Source organism: Pristiophorus japonicus, chromosome 4 (assembly GCF_044704955.1).
Source record: "Pristiophorus japonicus isolate sPriJap1 chromosome 4, sPriJap1.hap1, whole genome shotgun sequence".
Lineage (NCBI taxonomy): Eukaryota > Metazoa > Chordata > Chondrichthyes > Pristiophoridae > Pristiophorus > Pristiophorus japonicus.
Window position 1 is genome coordinate 98592828 of NC_091980.1, and position 15268 is coordinate 98608095.

The 15268-nt window shown below is 45.3% G+C and overlaps 1 protein-coding gene across 1 annotated transcript in view; it reads left to right on the forward strand.

Moving 5' to 3' along the window:
• The window catches only part of pde6a (phosphodiesterase 6A, cGMP-specific, rod, alpha), a 94211-nt gene that overhangs the window by 62177 nt on the left and 16766 nt on the right, over window positions 1-15268 (forward strand). The window contains exons 16-19 of the mRNA XM_070877272.1: window positions 9099-9199; window positions 9344-9451; window positions 9916-9979; window positions 15132-15206. Of these exons, the coding sequence (XP_070733373.1) occupies window positions 9099-9199; window positions 9344-9451; window positions 9916-9979; window positions 15132-15206 (348 nt within the window). The remainder of the gene's footprint in view (window positions 1-9098; window positions 9200-9343; window positions 9452-9915; window positions 9980-15131; window positions 15207-15268) is intronic.

Consider the following 15268-nt stretch of genomic DNA (forward strand, 5'->3'; position numbering starts at 1 on the left):
CCAGCATTGCTGATCGAGCGTTGGGGATGTTGGCCTGAGCGAGAACACTGATGTTGGTACACCTATCCTGCCAATGGATTTGAAGGATCTTGCGGAGGCAGTGTTGGTGGTATTTCTCCAGTACTTGTTTTACATGGCCCTTGTCTCTGATGCATATAGGAGGGCAGGTATCACTACTGCTCTGTAGACCATGAGCTTGTTGCAGGGTTTGTGGTCCTGGTCTTCAAACACTCTCTTCCTCAGGCGACCGAAGGCTGCACTGGCACACTGAAGGTGATGTTGAACTTCGTCATCGACATCTGCCCTTGTGCTCTAGAACTAGCTGCGCCTCTCGCCAAGCTGAATTCCAGAGATGAGAGTAACTGCCCTTGACATCAAGGCAGCATTTGACCAAGTATGGCATCAAGGAGCCCGAGTAAATTTGAAGTCATGGGAATCGGGGGCAAATTCTCCACTGGCTGGAGTCATACCTAGCATAAAGTAAGATGGTTATGGTTGTTGGAGGTAAATTATCTCAGCCCCGGGACATTGCTGCAAGAGTTCCTCAGAGTGTCCTAGGCCCAACCATCTTCAGATGCTTCATCAATGATCTTCCCTCCATCATAAAGCCAGAAGTGAGGATGTTTGCTGATGATTGCACAGTGTTCAGTTCCATTTGCAACTCCTCAGAAAATTCAGCAGTCCATTATATATTAAGAGTAAGAGGGTAACTAAAGAAAGGGTAGGGCCTATTAGAGACCATAAAGGTAATGTTTGTGTGGAGGCGAAAGATGTTGGTAGGGTTCTTAATGAATACTTTGCATCTTTTTCAGAAAGAAAAAGGGCAATGCAGATACTGCTATCGAAGAGGAATGTGATATTCTGGATGAAATAAATATAGTGAGAGAGGAAGTATTTAGCAGCTTTGAAAATAGATAAGTCCCCAAGCCCAGATGAAATGTATCCCAGGCTGTTGAGTGAAGTAAAAGAGGAAATAGCAGAGGCCTTGACCATCATTTTCCAGTCCTCTTTGGATCTGGCCATAGTGCCGGAGGATTGGAGGACTGCTAATGTAGTACCCTTGTTTAAGAAGGGAGAAAGGGATAGGCCAAGTAATTATAGGCCTGTTAGCCTAACCTAAGTGGTGGGAAAATGATTGGAAAAAATCCTGAAAGACAAGATAAATCTACATTTGGAAAGACAAGGATTAATTCGGGACAGTTAGCACTTTAAGGGAAGATCGTGTTTGACTAAACTGATTGAATTTTTTGAGGCGGTAACCACGAGAGTCGATGAGGATACTGCATACGATGTAGTATATAGGGACTTTAGCAAGGCTTTTGATAAGGTCCCACATGGTAGACTGGTCATGAAGATTAAAGCCCATGGGATACAGGGCAAAGTGGCAAGTTGGACCCAAAATTGACTTGGAGGTAGGAAGCAAAGAGTAATGATTGATGGATGTTTTTGTGACTGGAAGGATGTTTCCAGTGGGGTTCCGCAAGGCTCAGTACTGGGTCCCTTGCTTTTTGTGGTATATATCAACGATTTAGATTTGAATAAAGGGAGTATGATTAAGAAGTTTGCAGACAACACTAACATTGGCTGTGTGGTTGATAATGAAGTGGAAAGTCATGGGCTGCAGAAGGATATCAATCTACTGGTCAGGTGGGCAGAGCAGTGGCAAATAGAATTTAATTCAGAGAAGTGTGAGGTGATGCACTTTGGGAGGGCTAATAAGGAAAGGGTATACACATTAAGCGGTAGGCCACTTAATAGTGTAGATGAACAAAGGGACCTTGGAGTGCTTGTCCACAGATCCCTGAAAGTAGCAGGCCAGGTGGATAAGGTAGTTAAGAAGGCATATGGAATGCTTGCACTTATTGGCTGAGGCTTAGAATGTAAGTGCAGGGAGGTTATGCATAAATTGTATAATACTTTGGTTAGGCCACAGCTGGAGTACTGCATGCAGTTCTGGTCGCCGTATTATAGGAAGGATGTGATTGCACTAGAGAGGGTGCAGGGGAGATTTACTAGGATGCTGCCTGGAATGGAGAACTTCGTTATGAGGACAGATTGGATAGGCTGGGTTTGTTTTCATTGGAACAGAGGAGGTTGAGAGGAGACTTCAATGAGGTGCACAAAATATTGAGGGGCCTGGACATAGTGGATAGTAAGGGACTATTTCTATTGGTGGAGGGGTCTATTACGAGGGGGCATAGTTTTAAGGTGGTTGATGGAAGGTTTAGATGGGATTTGGGGGCGGGGCTTCTTTACGCAGAGGGTTGTGTGGATCTGGAACTTGCTGCCTGGAAGAGTGGTGGATGCAGAAACCCTCACCACTTTTAAGAGATGGTTGGATGGGCACTTAAAGTGTAGTAGCCTGCAGGGTTATGGACCTAGAGCTGGTAATTGGGATTAGACTGGATGACCTTTTGTTGGACGGTGCAGATATAATGGTAAGTACTGCAGGGAATAGAATATGGCCAGGGTGATTTACTGGACTAGTTTCGATCGCCTGGATGGGTCGGAGAGGAATTTTCCCAGATTTTCTCTCCCTAAATTGGCCTGGGTTTTTATCCTTTCCCAGGAGATCATATGGCTCCGGTTGGGGTGGAGTGTCGAATGTTTCAGTGTAAAGGGTGTCGCAGTTGTGTGAGGCAGACTGATTGGGCTTTTTGCCTTTGCGTCATTGTTCACAGGTTTATATGTAACCTTTAGGGCTGCTGACCAAGGGCCGTGTGGCTCTTTGTCAGCCGGCGCGAACACGATGGGCCGAAATGGCCTCCTTCTGCGCTGAAAATTTCTGTTTCTATGCCCGCATGCAACAAGACCTGGATGACATTCAGGCTTGGGCTGATAAGTGGCAAATCACATTCACGCAACACAAGTGCTAGACAATGACCATCTTCAACAAGCGAGAGTCTAACCATCTCCCCTTGCTATTCAATGGCTTTACCATCGCCAAATCCCCCACCATCATAATTGACCAGAAATGTAACTGTACTAGCCAGATAAATACTATGGCAACAAGAGCGGGTCAGAGTCTCGGTATTCTGTGGTGAGTCTCTCATCTTCTGACTCCCCAAAGCCTTTCCACCATCTACAAGGCACAACTCAAAAGTATGATGGAATACTCTCCACTTGCTTGGATGATTGCAGCTCCAACAACACTCAAGAAGGTCGACACCATCCAGGACAAAGCAGCTCGTTTGATTGGCACCCCATCCATCACCTTCAACATTCACTCCCTCCACCACCGGCACACCGTGGCTGCAGTGTGTACCATATATAAGATGCACTTCAGCAACTTGCCAAGGCTTCTCCAGCAGCACCTCCCAAACCCTTGACCTCGACCACCTAGAAGAACAAGGGCAGCAAGCACAAGGGAACACCACCACCTCCAAGTTACACATCATCCTGACTTTGAAATATATCATGGTTCCTTCATCATCGCTAGGTGAAAATCTTGGAACTCCCTCCCTAACAGCACTGTGGGAGAACCTTCGCCACACGGACTGCAACGGTTTAAGAAGGCAGCTCACCACCACCTTCTCAAGGGCAATTAGGGATGGGCAATAAATGCTGGCCTTGCCAGTGACGTCCACATCCCAAAACAAATTTTTTAAGAAAGGGAGACATAGAGGAGGACAAGCTGTTCGAAAAGTGAGGATCAGCAGGTGGCCATATCCATGCAGGGTCTTCAGAGAGGACTTCTCCTACCTCAACCGCAGCGAGGAAGAGTGTATGCAATGTCTCCACTTCACTAAGTAGGTGCTCACTGAAATCTGCCGCTTCAGAGCAGGGCGAGGGCAGCATTGCCAGTGGCTGTGAAGGTGAGGATGGCCTTGAGTTTGCGTCGGGCTCCTGCCAGGCTGGAGCAGCCGACATTTGCAACAGCTCACAGTTCGCCGTTCACCATTGCATAAGGGAGGTCATGGAGGCTCTGTACGTACAGGGAGGTGAATACATTTCATTCTCTCTTGCCAGAAAGAAGCAGGCAGAGTGAGCACATGGCTTTGCCAGGATAGCAGGCTTCCCCATCATGCAGGGTGCCAGTGACTGCGGAGATAGTCAATGTGAATTCATGTGAATTCGGAGATAGACCGCAACTGAATGTTCCACTCTATCAATGTCCAGCTGGTGTGCGACCATATTGAGTGTATCATGCAAGTCAATGCTTGGTATCCTGGCAGCAGTCATGATGCCTTCATTCTGCGGCAGTCGGCTTTACCTTCCGCCTTTTAGTCACAACAAACCAGAGGGTGGCTACTGGATGACAAGGGCTGTCCGCTGACCATCTGGCCCCTGACTCCAACTGCAGTGCCAGTGAATGCAACCCCAATTCCCCATTCACCCACAGTCCCACACCTTATCTCCCTTTCTGTTACGCAACATCACAGCATCCTCTTGGCCTCAATGCTACAATAAAAGCCACCACAAAGCAAACATTCAATTCAACTTTATCCATCAATCCATCCAATATTATATAACATTCCCTTAGTGCCTGTCTTCCATGTACCGTGTACCTTTGCCTGTCCTAGTGTTCCTACAAAGCACTACCCCAGAGGCCGCAGCATAATTGCTGGAAGACTGGCGACTTTCAGTGGGGGAGATGGCCTCGCAGGACAACCTCAAGCAACTCTGGACCTCAAAGGTTCGGCTTTAGACTGCAGCACCTGGGCATGGGCAGCAGCAATCTGTGCTTACATGGCAAGCAAGCTGAGCTTCCACGACGGCTATCTGCTCCCATTGCCTTTTGCAAATTTGCCTGGAGGGCTTCCTGGCCCCCCGTGCAAACAGGACCTCTCTTCTCCTGTCCATCTCCTGTACCAAGGCCTCCGCTGCTGCATCTGAGAACCTTAGAGCATGCTCTCTCCCCTGTTGTGCTATTAGTATTTCTTCTTCCTGATCACACTCTGCTCCCCAGCCAGTTGAATCATCTGCTGCAGCCAGGATGCACCTCCCCGTTAAGGGTAGCAGACTGGCTTGAAGAAGTGCAGACGAGCTTTAACTGGTGTAAGCCTCGCACAAACCTGGACCCCCAGCTGAGCATACAGCCACTCAGCACACACGGTCAGCGCTGGGCTGAATGCCACAATCGTTCTAATTAACAGGCAACATGAAGTTTGCGTGCTGCTTGCCTTACTTTGAACAGGCGCGGTTTGATCCCGCATCGCGATCTCCGTGCCTGTTTTCGGGGGAATCTGATTTTTAGCCCTAGATGCTTGAGATCCTCTTTGGAATTCTCTGCCCAAGAGAGCTGTGGAGGCTGAGCCTTTGAGTATATTCAAGGCTAAGATAGTTTTTTTAGGGGCTGAAATTGCCCCTTCATGTTACCATCGGAAATCGGTGGCCATGCTGCAGAGTGCAATGGCTGCCGATTTCTTGTGTAATAGCCGCCATTTTAAAAATTCTGCTCCTGCGGTAACCCGGCTGTGACCCGCAACCCTATCCACTGCTCCGCTGCCGCCGATCCGTCCTAATTATGTCATAAGAGCGCGCATTGTTGATGTTGCCCCCCGATGGTGAAATTCCACCGACGAAATCTTGCTCCCGCTGCGCAGTACCAAAAGCTGCTTTTTACTGCCGGTGCAGTGAGGCTGTAGTCCATGTAAAATAGTCCATTAAAGGGGAGGACCTACTGCAGCTGCCACCATGCATTTTTTTTTGTTGGCCGACTGCCATGTCAGGCCGACAATTATGCCCCCCCCAATTATGCCAACAGGCAGCCTGGCATCCCCTCTTGGGTACCAGGCTGCTGACCTGGCCAAAACACTCCCTGGTGGCCCAGTGGACCAAACTTAAACAATCGCACAGGCTCTCCCCTTTAAGTGAAGGTGAGAGCCGTGGTGACACGGCACTGTGATGACATCATCTGCGCTACGCTGATGACTGACAGCAGTGGACATTCTGCTCGCCCAACTTCTGCCGCTCTAGAGTGCAAACTTCTGCTCACCGCCACATATCCGCCCCATGATGACTGACATCCGATCCAACGAAAAAACATCAAAGAGCAGAATTTCACTCAAGGCCACCACATCCACCCAGCCAGTAAAAACACGAGAAACCGGGTAGGGCGTCCCATTTCCAGCAGTGGGCAATCCCGGCCCCTTGGACATTAGGGGTATCGAGGGATATGGAGATCGGGTGGGAAAGTGGAATTGAGGTCGATGATAAGCTTATTGAATGGCAGAGCAGGTTCAAAGGGCCATAAGGTCTACTCCTGCTCCTATTTCTTATGTTCTCACAGCCAGGGAAGGGGCACCCAGGATCTCTCATGCAGCACCCCAGCTTTGTGCAGGGCTTAACACTCAAGAGGTTGTCTACTCACAAGGGCCAGGAGGACCTCCAGAAAGAAGGATGTGGGACCAAATCACCAAGGCCGTTGTTGCCAGCAGTATCGCCCCCACCATGCCCTTACAGCTCAACTGCCTTCTGGAATAAAAAACATTAAAAAGAATTCCCAAATGGGAGTCTTCAGCTCTTAGAGTTGAATTCCCTTCCACATCTTAAAAAAATGGGAGAAGTTCTTCAGCACTAACCCAAATGACTCAGCGAGCCAGGGAAGGGGCACCCAGGATCTCTCATGCAGCACCCCAGCTTTGTGCAGGGCTTAACACTCAAGAGGTTGTCTACTCACAAGGGCCAGGAGGACCTCCAGAAAGAAGGATGTGGGACCAAATCACCAAGGCCGTTGTTGCCAGCAGTATCGCCCCCACCATGCTGGCTCCAGTGCACAAGGAAGCTTCATGACCTCAGTCCACTGGTCAAGGTCAATGAATGCTTCTTCAAAATCCGTCTCCTACCAACTGCACCACTAGTTCCACACACTGCTCAGTGTACAACTGACCACACCCTCCATATCAATCATCCAACAACAATCTTTACCAATCATGTGGCACATCTTCCATTCCTAGCTTTACATCACCCCTTTGGAGGAGACGGTATAGGCCAGTGGTGGGGCTGAGAGGATACAAAATGCTGGTATCCTCATATGTCATCCTTCTTCTCACATGCATTTCTTGCTTTCCCACCCTCCCTTCACCACAACTCCACCTTTGTGCCTTCCTCATTTCACACATCCAAGAAATGCAGCCTGCCCAGCTAGTGGGTCATCAAGGAGAGTGAAGAAGATAAAGAAGAAACAATGCCGGCACTCGATTTCACACTCCCAGCCACCAGCTCCCCAAGACCAACCTGCAAGACTATCTGTAGTCTTCCGCAGTGAAAGTCAGCAGCTCTCCACCAGCCATGCTGTAGCCACTGGGATGGCACTACGTGACATCAGAAGAATAGCCAAAAGGCACACACAAGAGAGTCACCAACAGAATGCATAAGGGTAATCCGTTAATTTCTTAATGCCATATTGGCTGGATAGATGTATAAAGTTGGATTGGAAAGTTTGCTTTGTGGTGGCTTTTATTTCAGCATTGTGGCCAAGAGGAAGCTGCGATGGTCAATACCAGAGGGAAGGTAAGGTGTGGGACTAATGTTGAAAGGGAATTGGGTTGTGGTCACTGGGAGCACAGACAGATGATTCCATCCCGGCCAGAAAGGGGCTGCCTAGGTTGCTTCCTTCCTTCTGCTTCCTCATCTTCAGCATCTTCCTCTTCTGCCTCTTCTTCCCTCTGAGAGCAGATGTTGTAAATCTGAAATAAAAGCATAAAATACTGGAAATGCTCAGCAGGTCAGGCAGCATCTTGACCTAAGACGTGCACTTTTTTTCTCTCCATGGATGCTGCCTGACCTGCTGTGTATCTCCAATATTTTTTGTTTTCTCAGAGGCCTTTTACCATCTGAGGCCTTGCAAGTGTCCAGCAGCACTCCCTGCATGCTTAAAAAAAACTTTCAAAATCTATTGCAGCATGCCACTACTTCAATTAAAAATGTTTTAAATCAGTCTGAAACTTAATTGCAAACTTACTTGAAAGATGTGTGTGTCCCTTTTAAGAATTGCTGACAACGAACACTGAGCTCAGCGCTAATGTCAAAGTTCGCAGATGTGGCATCAAGTAGCTGTTTCACACCAACTGATGTCACGCTCTCTTAATTTATGCCAGCAAAACCCTCACCAAAATGGCAACCGCCGAGTCCTCCGCCAGAGAAGGGCGTTAGAGTGGCGGCTGCCATTTTCAGCAGGATAGCGGCGCAAATGGGTGGCATTAGATAGCCTAATTTATGGGCCTATGACTTTAACAGGGCTCGTATTTTGGTCTCATAGTTGTTGTTCTGGGTACTGGAAGAGTTTGAGGGAGAAGAATGGAATGATTGGTGTTGGAAATTATAACATTGGGGATAATTTTAATCTAACCCGCCTGGCAGGAAATGGATGGGTTGCGATTGGCTGTCTATTTTACATCTCGCCTGATTTTACTTTCCACAATGGCAAATAAAGGGCAGGGTGTAAAATGATCAAATCCCGTAAGTTTACCACCGGGAGAGTTAAGTTAAAATGAACCCCACCATTACTGATTGAGTAATTGGTAGTCATCTGTTGCTGAAGTTCAGGCACAATTTTAGGGCATCTAACCCATATACTACACCTAATCTGGGAGTGCTTAATGTTACCACCACACTCGGAAGATTTACAGCATTGACATTTTTCAACTTGATGAACACTAAAAATAATTTCTTTTTTAAAAGGACATCATCGTCAAGTGGTACAGTTCTTTGTAATACCAATGCACAGCCTGACTGATTGACAGAACACAGGTTTAATCGTCCACCCGGAATTGTTCCCAATCTCTGTCACATTGCTATGGTAGGCAGTGAGCAGAGAGAAAAGACTTTGTGTAGGAAGGTAGGGAAAATCAAAGAGTGCATGTCACCAGAGTAATCCTACATGCTTCTTAACAGCTGGTTTAAGACTGACTTTCCCTCAGCACAGAATCAAGTCATTCTCCCATTCTGTTGTGATAGGAAACATATGACTGGAGATACCAAAGGAAAGAATAATTAGGGAAAAAATTAGGATGGTATATTGGAGTGAATTTTGAAAAGAGTTAATAATGTGCTCTGCAATATTTTTCTTTTACATATAATTTTTTCTGTAATGTAGTAGATGGTGATGATTCTGGCTCATGTTTTACTTAGTCGTGTTATTTGATTTTTAACAGGATTTAAATATCTTCCAAAATCTCAGCAGAAGACAGTATGAACATGTATTCCATCTGATGGACATTGCCATCATTGCTACAGACTTGGCACTTTATTTCAAGTACATTTTTCAAATATCGTATTAAAAAAATCACAGATTTGGATTTTATGTAATTTTCATTAGAAATAATTAAATGCAAACTCTACTGATTTAAAATGCAATAATCAATTAATTTTTAGTTTTAATATTTCTATTACATGACAGAAAAAGAACAATGTTTCAAAAGATAGTAGACCTGTCTGAAACATATGAAAACAATGAAGAATGGGTGCAGTTTATGATACTACAAACAACCAGAAAAGAGATTATCATGTAAGCCAATTTTTTTTATGGAATCTCTTTGGAATTCCAAACCTACAATTAGACTTTAAAATTTGGTGAAAACAACATAGCTTTAATTATACTTATACAATTCAGAAAGGTCTTGGCTTGAGAATTTTCAAGTTAACGTTACTTATGGTATGTTTCCATCCAAGATGCTTGCTGTGGTTATGATATTACGGGTTACTTGCAATGTTTCATTTAAGCTGCACACATACGTAGCCGTACAATAATTTGCAAGGTCCCATGCAGGCTGCTCACAAGCTTTTACATTGGAAATACCACGCATGCGCAGAAATTTAAAGGGACCGTGCATTGAAACAAACAGGCCACGCAGAACATACAGCAACCCAGGGAACATTTGTTATTTGTAATGATGGTACTTATTATTATTGTGATTATAGTACTGAGTTTAATTTCTTATCTATATGTCATCCCGTGCATCATTCATTTAGGGCCATGATGATGACAGCATGTGACTTATCTGCCATCACAAAACCTTGGGAAGTGCAGAGCAAGGTAAAACATATATATTTCTAGTTCTTTTCCTGCTTTCGTGTTCTTTCTTTAAATTTAGATGGATAATTTACTAAGGAGTTGATTAAACTGTTATGAATTAGAATTGTCACAACAGCTCCACATGTAATTTACTGAAGCTATTTTTAATGATCTGCCTTATTTAATAATGGGCACAAAGGCAGTGATTGGAGTTCACTGTGTACTAATTATAGGCACTCACTCGATGATGCAGCATGTTGCAATAATCCAGAATGGCTTCAAGTAAGATAGAGGTTGGAGTTGAGGCTCTGATCACAATCTTTCAAGCATCCTTACATATGGAAATTATGCCAATGGACTGGAGAGTTGCCAAGTTAACAGCTCTTCAGCAAGAGAGAAAGGGATAAACCAGTTAACTCAAGACCATTCACTCTTGGTAAGCTTTTAGGGCTAGAAATTGGCCTCCTATATGTCCCCCCAATAGCGCCTCCGGCGGGGGGGTGGGGGGCGATAATGGGGCGCTACTAGCTTTGCGGCAAGAGTACTGACACCCGCGTAATTGCCATCAAGGATTGTGGTGGCGGTAAACCCTAGTGCCATGATCTCCTGCGTCTGGAGATTTTGACGTCATCTGGCTGCGCAGCGCTCCAGATCCCAAATTCGGTTCTGGCCCCTGCAGCATCTCCAGGCAACAACACTGACAGCTGTAGGAGGCATTGTTAGGGAGGCCGGGCACTTGGGGAGTGCTATTTAAAGGTGATGATGGTGGGGTAAGTGAATCATTTCTTTTCAGCCCTTAGGTTATTTTTCTTACAATCTGATCTGTTGCAATTGATCAGCCCTATACTCTGTTAGAGTGCTTGGGGCTGATCGTCGTGAATCGCGGCTACCATCAGCGATGAGAGACATCAATAAAATGCAGAGCCTGCAGCAATGACCTTTAAGGGAGGGAAGCAGCCTCCGTTCCCAGCAATGCTGCCCTTGACATTGTGCAGCGCTGCACTGCTACCGCCCCTCCTGCTGGCTTTAATGCTCCAAGGGAAGTGGTAGCACTAGATTTAGTGCTCCACTTCCTTCCTGGAACACTAAATCGGAAGTTCGCGTCGGAGTCCCTTTCGTAGTGCTTGCCGATACTTTTGTGCTCCTGCAAAAGTTAACGCCCCAAACGGGACACTACGCAATTTCTCCCCTTGGAGTCCATAAAATAGGATAAAATTAATACTAATTTGGAAAGATGTGGGTTAATTAAGGACAGCCAGCATGGATTTGCAAAAGACAAATTGTGCCTGACAAGTTTAATAGAGTTTCTAAAAGCATTTGTTTTTTCCTTGTGTCATTTATGCACTGCATCCTGCATCCTCTCCTCTTTGTCAGATACCACACCAAAGCCAGCAGAAGTAAGGAAGAAAAGAAATGGCAGGGGGAAAAAAAATGCAAAAAAACTGAAGGTCTAACTGTGCAACCAAATGCAACGTGCAAAATGCAGCCAAGGTTACATAAAATTTCAGAAAAATGGTCCAGCTAGGAGGTAGAGACAGAAAGCACATGAAAAATATTTATGGGGCTAGAACCTGCACTTTTTTTGCATTTTGCATTTTGCATTTTATCGCCCATTTTATCGCTGAAATGATGTAATAACGCCCATTTAGCCACAAAATCGAAACAGACGCCCATTTTTAGGAAACTGATCGCCGAGCGTTACTTTCCCCATGTGCTTAACACCGGGAAAAAATATTACCGCCTCACCCACTTTTTTTGGGTGGAATCAGCAGAATGGGCAAAATCAGTGCCCATAATATTGCCCAGCGTTAATTTCCACACTGATTTAATGCCGAGATTCACAAAAGTGGAGGTTCTAGCCCACGTTGTTCCTGTTCTTCTCTGAATAGCACAACAAACAAAAAATCCTCCAGTGGAAAATTTTCCAATCAGAAAAGCCAAAGGCTGCAGCATTTAAACATCCATCTCTCCTATCCCCATGGAAATCATTATTGTGGTGTCCCTGCACCTTACTACAAATTCACACGAGGCATGTATTGCAGACACAATCACTCTGTGACCTTAACCTTTATTCCCAGGACCAAGAAGTGCTGACCCTGGGTGGGACCTCCCCTTTTATACCTGGAAACCCAGGTGAGGAGTGTCTCCCACAAGTTCACCCCCTGTGGTCAGGGTGTGCATTTCTAGGGTATAAGTACAGTGTACAGAAGTTGCATGAAGATTACCATTGCATGATGGTTACATACATGACAATTATCCTAAAAATGTAAAGGCTGGAAATGTAACCAGCATGATTCACTACCTCAAATTGCTCTTTAATTGATGTCTATTACATTACTGGAGACATAGTTCCCATTCCCTATGTTTGCCATACATCCATGGTAATCATCAACGAGCATGGCCAGACACTTCCCTGGATGATTGGATGAAGTGAAATCAGTCAGTTACCACCTCCAGTGACTCCATCATTGCAATAATAGCCAGCCATTAAATAGATGAACTGAACATTTCTTGCAGGTTGTCAATATGCGTTACAATTTTGGGGAGCCCTTTATTCCTTCATTAAAATTGATGGCAGCAAATTCTGTGCTGTTACGCTGGGGATCATTTAAACTTTTGGACCCATCGGGAGTGAGGTGGGGGGTGGCGATAATGCAAGGGCCAGGTTTCCCCACATACTGTGGAGTTTTAACTCGCACTGTTCTTCTCTGAATAGCACGGCAGCAAATAAACCTCCCATGGAAATTTTCCATATCAGAAAAGCCATTATCCTAAAACAATAAAGGGTGGGAATCTAACCAGCATGATTCATTACCCTAATTGCTCTCAGTGACAGTTGGGCGGGGAGCTCATGAGAAGAGGCCACAGCCCTGAACCCCTGATCCAAACCCGGAGAGAGGGAGGTGGTCTGATCCCCAACATCGAGGGAGCATCCGATCCTTGATCCCGGGTGTCTGATCCCTGAGGAGAGGAGTTTGGATGGGGAGGGAGACTGATGATGGGGGAGCTTTCAAGGTGGAAGGCTGGGAGGAAGCACTCCTACTCCTCCCGGCCCACAAAGAGTGCTCCCCGAGGCTGTCCTCGCCTCGTCACAGGATCCCTGGCTGGCTGCAGTTAAACCTGTAAAACAGGTTAAATCCGAGGCTTATAGGTATATAAAAAGGAAAAGAATGGCTAAAATAAATGTTGGTCCCTTAGAAGATGAGTCCGGGGAATTAGTGATGGGGAAAATGGAGATGGCAGAAACTCTGAACAAATATTTTGAATCAGTCTTTATAGTAGAAGAAACTAACTATATTCCAACAGTGGATAGTCAAGGGTCTATAGGGGGGGGAGGGACTTAACACAATCACAATCACTAAGGAGGTGGTACTCAATAAGATAATGGGACTAAAGGCAGATAAATCCCCTAGACAAGATGGCTTGCATCCTTGGGTCTTAAGAAAAGTAGTGGCAGGGATTGTGGATGCATGTAATTTACTAAAATTCCCTGGATTCTGGGACGGTCCCAGCATATTGGAAAACTGCAAATGTAGCCCCTATTTAAAAAAGGAGGCAGACAAAAAGCAGGAAACTATAGACTAGTTAGCCTAACATCTGTGGTTGGGAAAATGTTGGAATCCATTATTAAAGAAGCAGTAGCAGGACATTTGGAAAAACAAAATTTGGTCAGGCAGAGTCAGCATGGATTGATGAAGGGAAGACATATTTGACAAATTTGCTGGAGTTCTTTGAGGATGTAACGAACAGGGTGGATAAAGGGGAACCAGTAGATGTGGTGTATTTGGACTTCCAGAAGACATTTGACAAGGTGCCACATAAAAGATTACTGCACAAGATAAAAGTTCATGGCATTGGGGGTAATATATTAGCATGGATAGAGGATTGGCTAACTAACAGAAAACAGAGAGATAAATGGTTCATTCTCTGCTTGGCAACCAGTAACTAGTGGGGTGCCACAGGATTCAGTGCTGGGACCCCAACTATTTGCAATCTATATTAACGACTTGGAAGGAACTGAGTGTAACGTAGCCAAGTTTACTGATGATACAAAGATGGGAGAAAAAGCAGTGTGTGAGGAGGACACAAAAAATCTGCAAAAGGCATAGACAGGCTAAGTGAGTGGGCAAAAATGTGGCTGTTGGAAAGTGTGAGGTCATGCATTTTGGCAGAAAAAAATCAAAGAGCAAGTTATTATTTAAATGGAGAAAGATTGCAAAGTGCTGCAGTACAGTGAGACCTGGGGGTACTTGTGCATGAAACACAAACGGATAGTATGCAGGTACAGCAAGTGATCAGGAAGGCAAATAGAATCTTGGCCTTTATTGCGAAGGGGATGGAGTATAAAAGCAGGGAAGTCTTGCTACAGCTATACAAGGTATTAGTGAGGCCACACCTGGAATACTGCGTGCAGTTTTGGTTTCCATATTTACGAAAGAATATACTTGCTTTGGAGGCAGTTCAGAGAAGGTTCACTAGGTTGATTCTGGGGATGAAGGGGTTGACTTATGAGGAAAGGTTGAGTAGGTTGGGCCTCTACTCATTGGAATTCAGAAGAATGAGAGGTGATCTTATTGAAACATATAAAATTATGAGGGGACTTGACAAGGTGGATGCAGGGAGGATGTTTCCACTGATGGGGGAGACTAGAACTAGGGGGCATAATCTTAGAATAAGGGGCCACCCATTTAAATCTGAGATGAGGAGAAAATTCTTCTCTGAGGGTTGTAAATCTGTGGAATTCGCTGCCTCAGAGAGCTGTGGAAGCTAGGACATTGAATAAATTTAAGACAGAAATAGGCAGTTTCTTAAAAGATAAGGGGATAAGGGGTTGTGGGGAGTGGGCGGGGAAGTAGAGCTGAGTCCATGATCAGATCAGCCATGATCTAATTGAATGGCGGATCAGGCTCGAGGGACCATATGGCCTACTCCTGTTCCTATTTCTTATGTTCTTATATTTAAATATCATATTTAAAGTGCCGACCCGCCTCCCGGCATCCTGCCCACATCCTTCCTCCATTAAAACTGGAAGAGGATGGGTTGGAGGGGGTTTGGGGGTCTGGATTTAGATTTTTACTCTTTTTAGCTTCCCACCCGACCCAAACCCGCCTTTTTTGGGGTTAAAATTCCCCCCACTGTGTCCCAGATCTGACATCCTTCTCTTCTATTCAAGGTAGCTCTTTCTGTAGCAGCTGAATTCTGGGAACAAGGCGACTTGGAACGAACTGTATTAGAACAGCAACCTATTGTAAGTACTGATATGGATGGTTGAATGATTTGAAGCACAGCAATTTTAAAACAAAACGATAA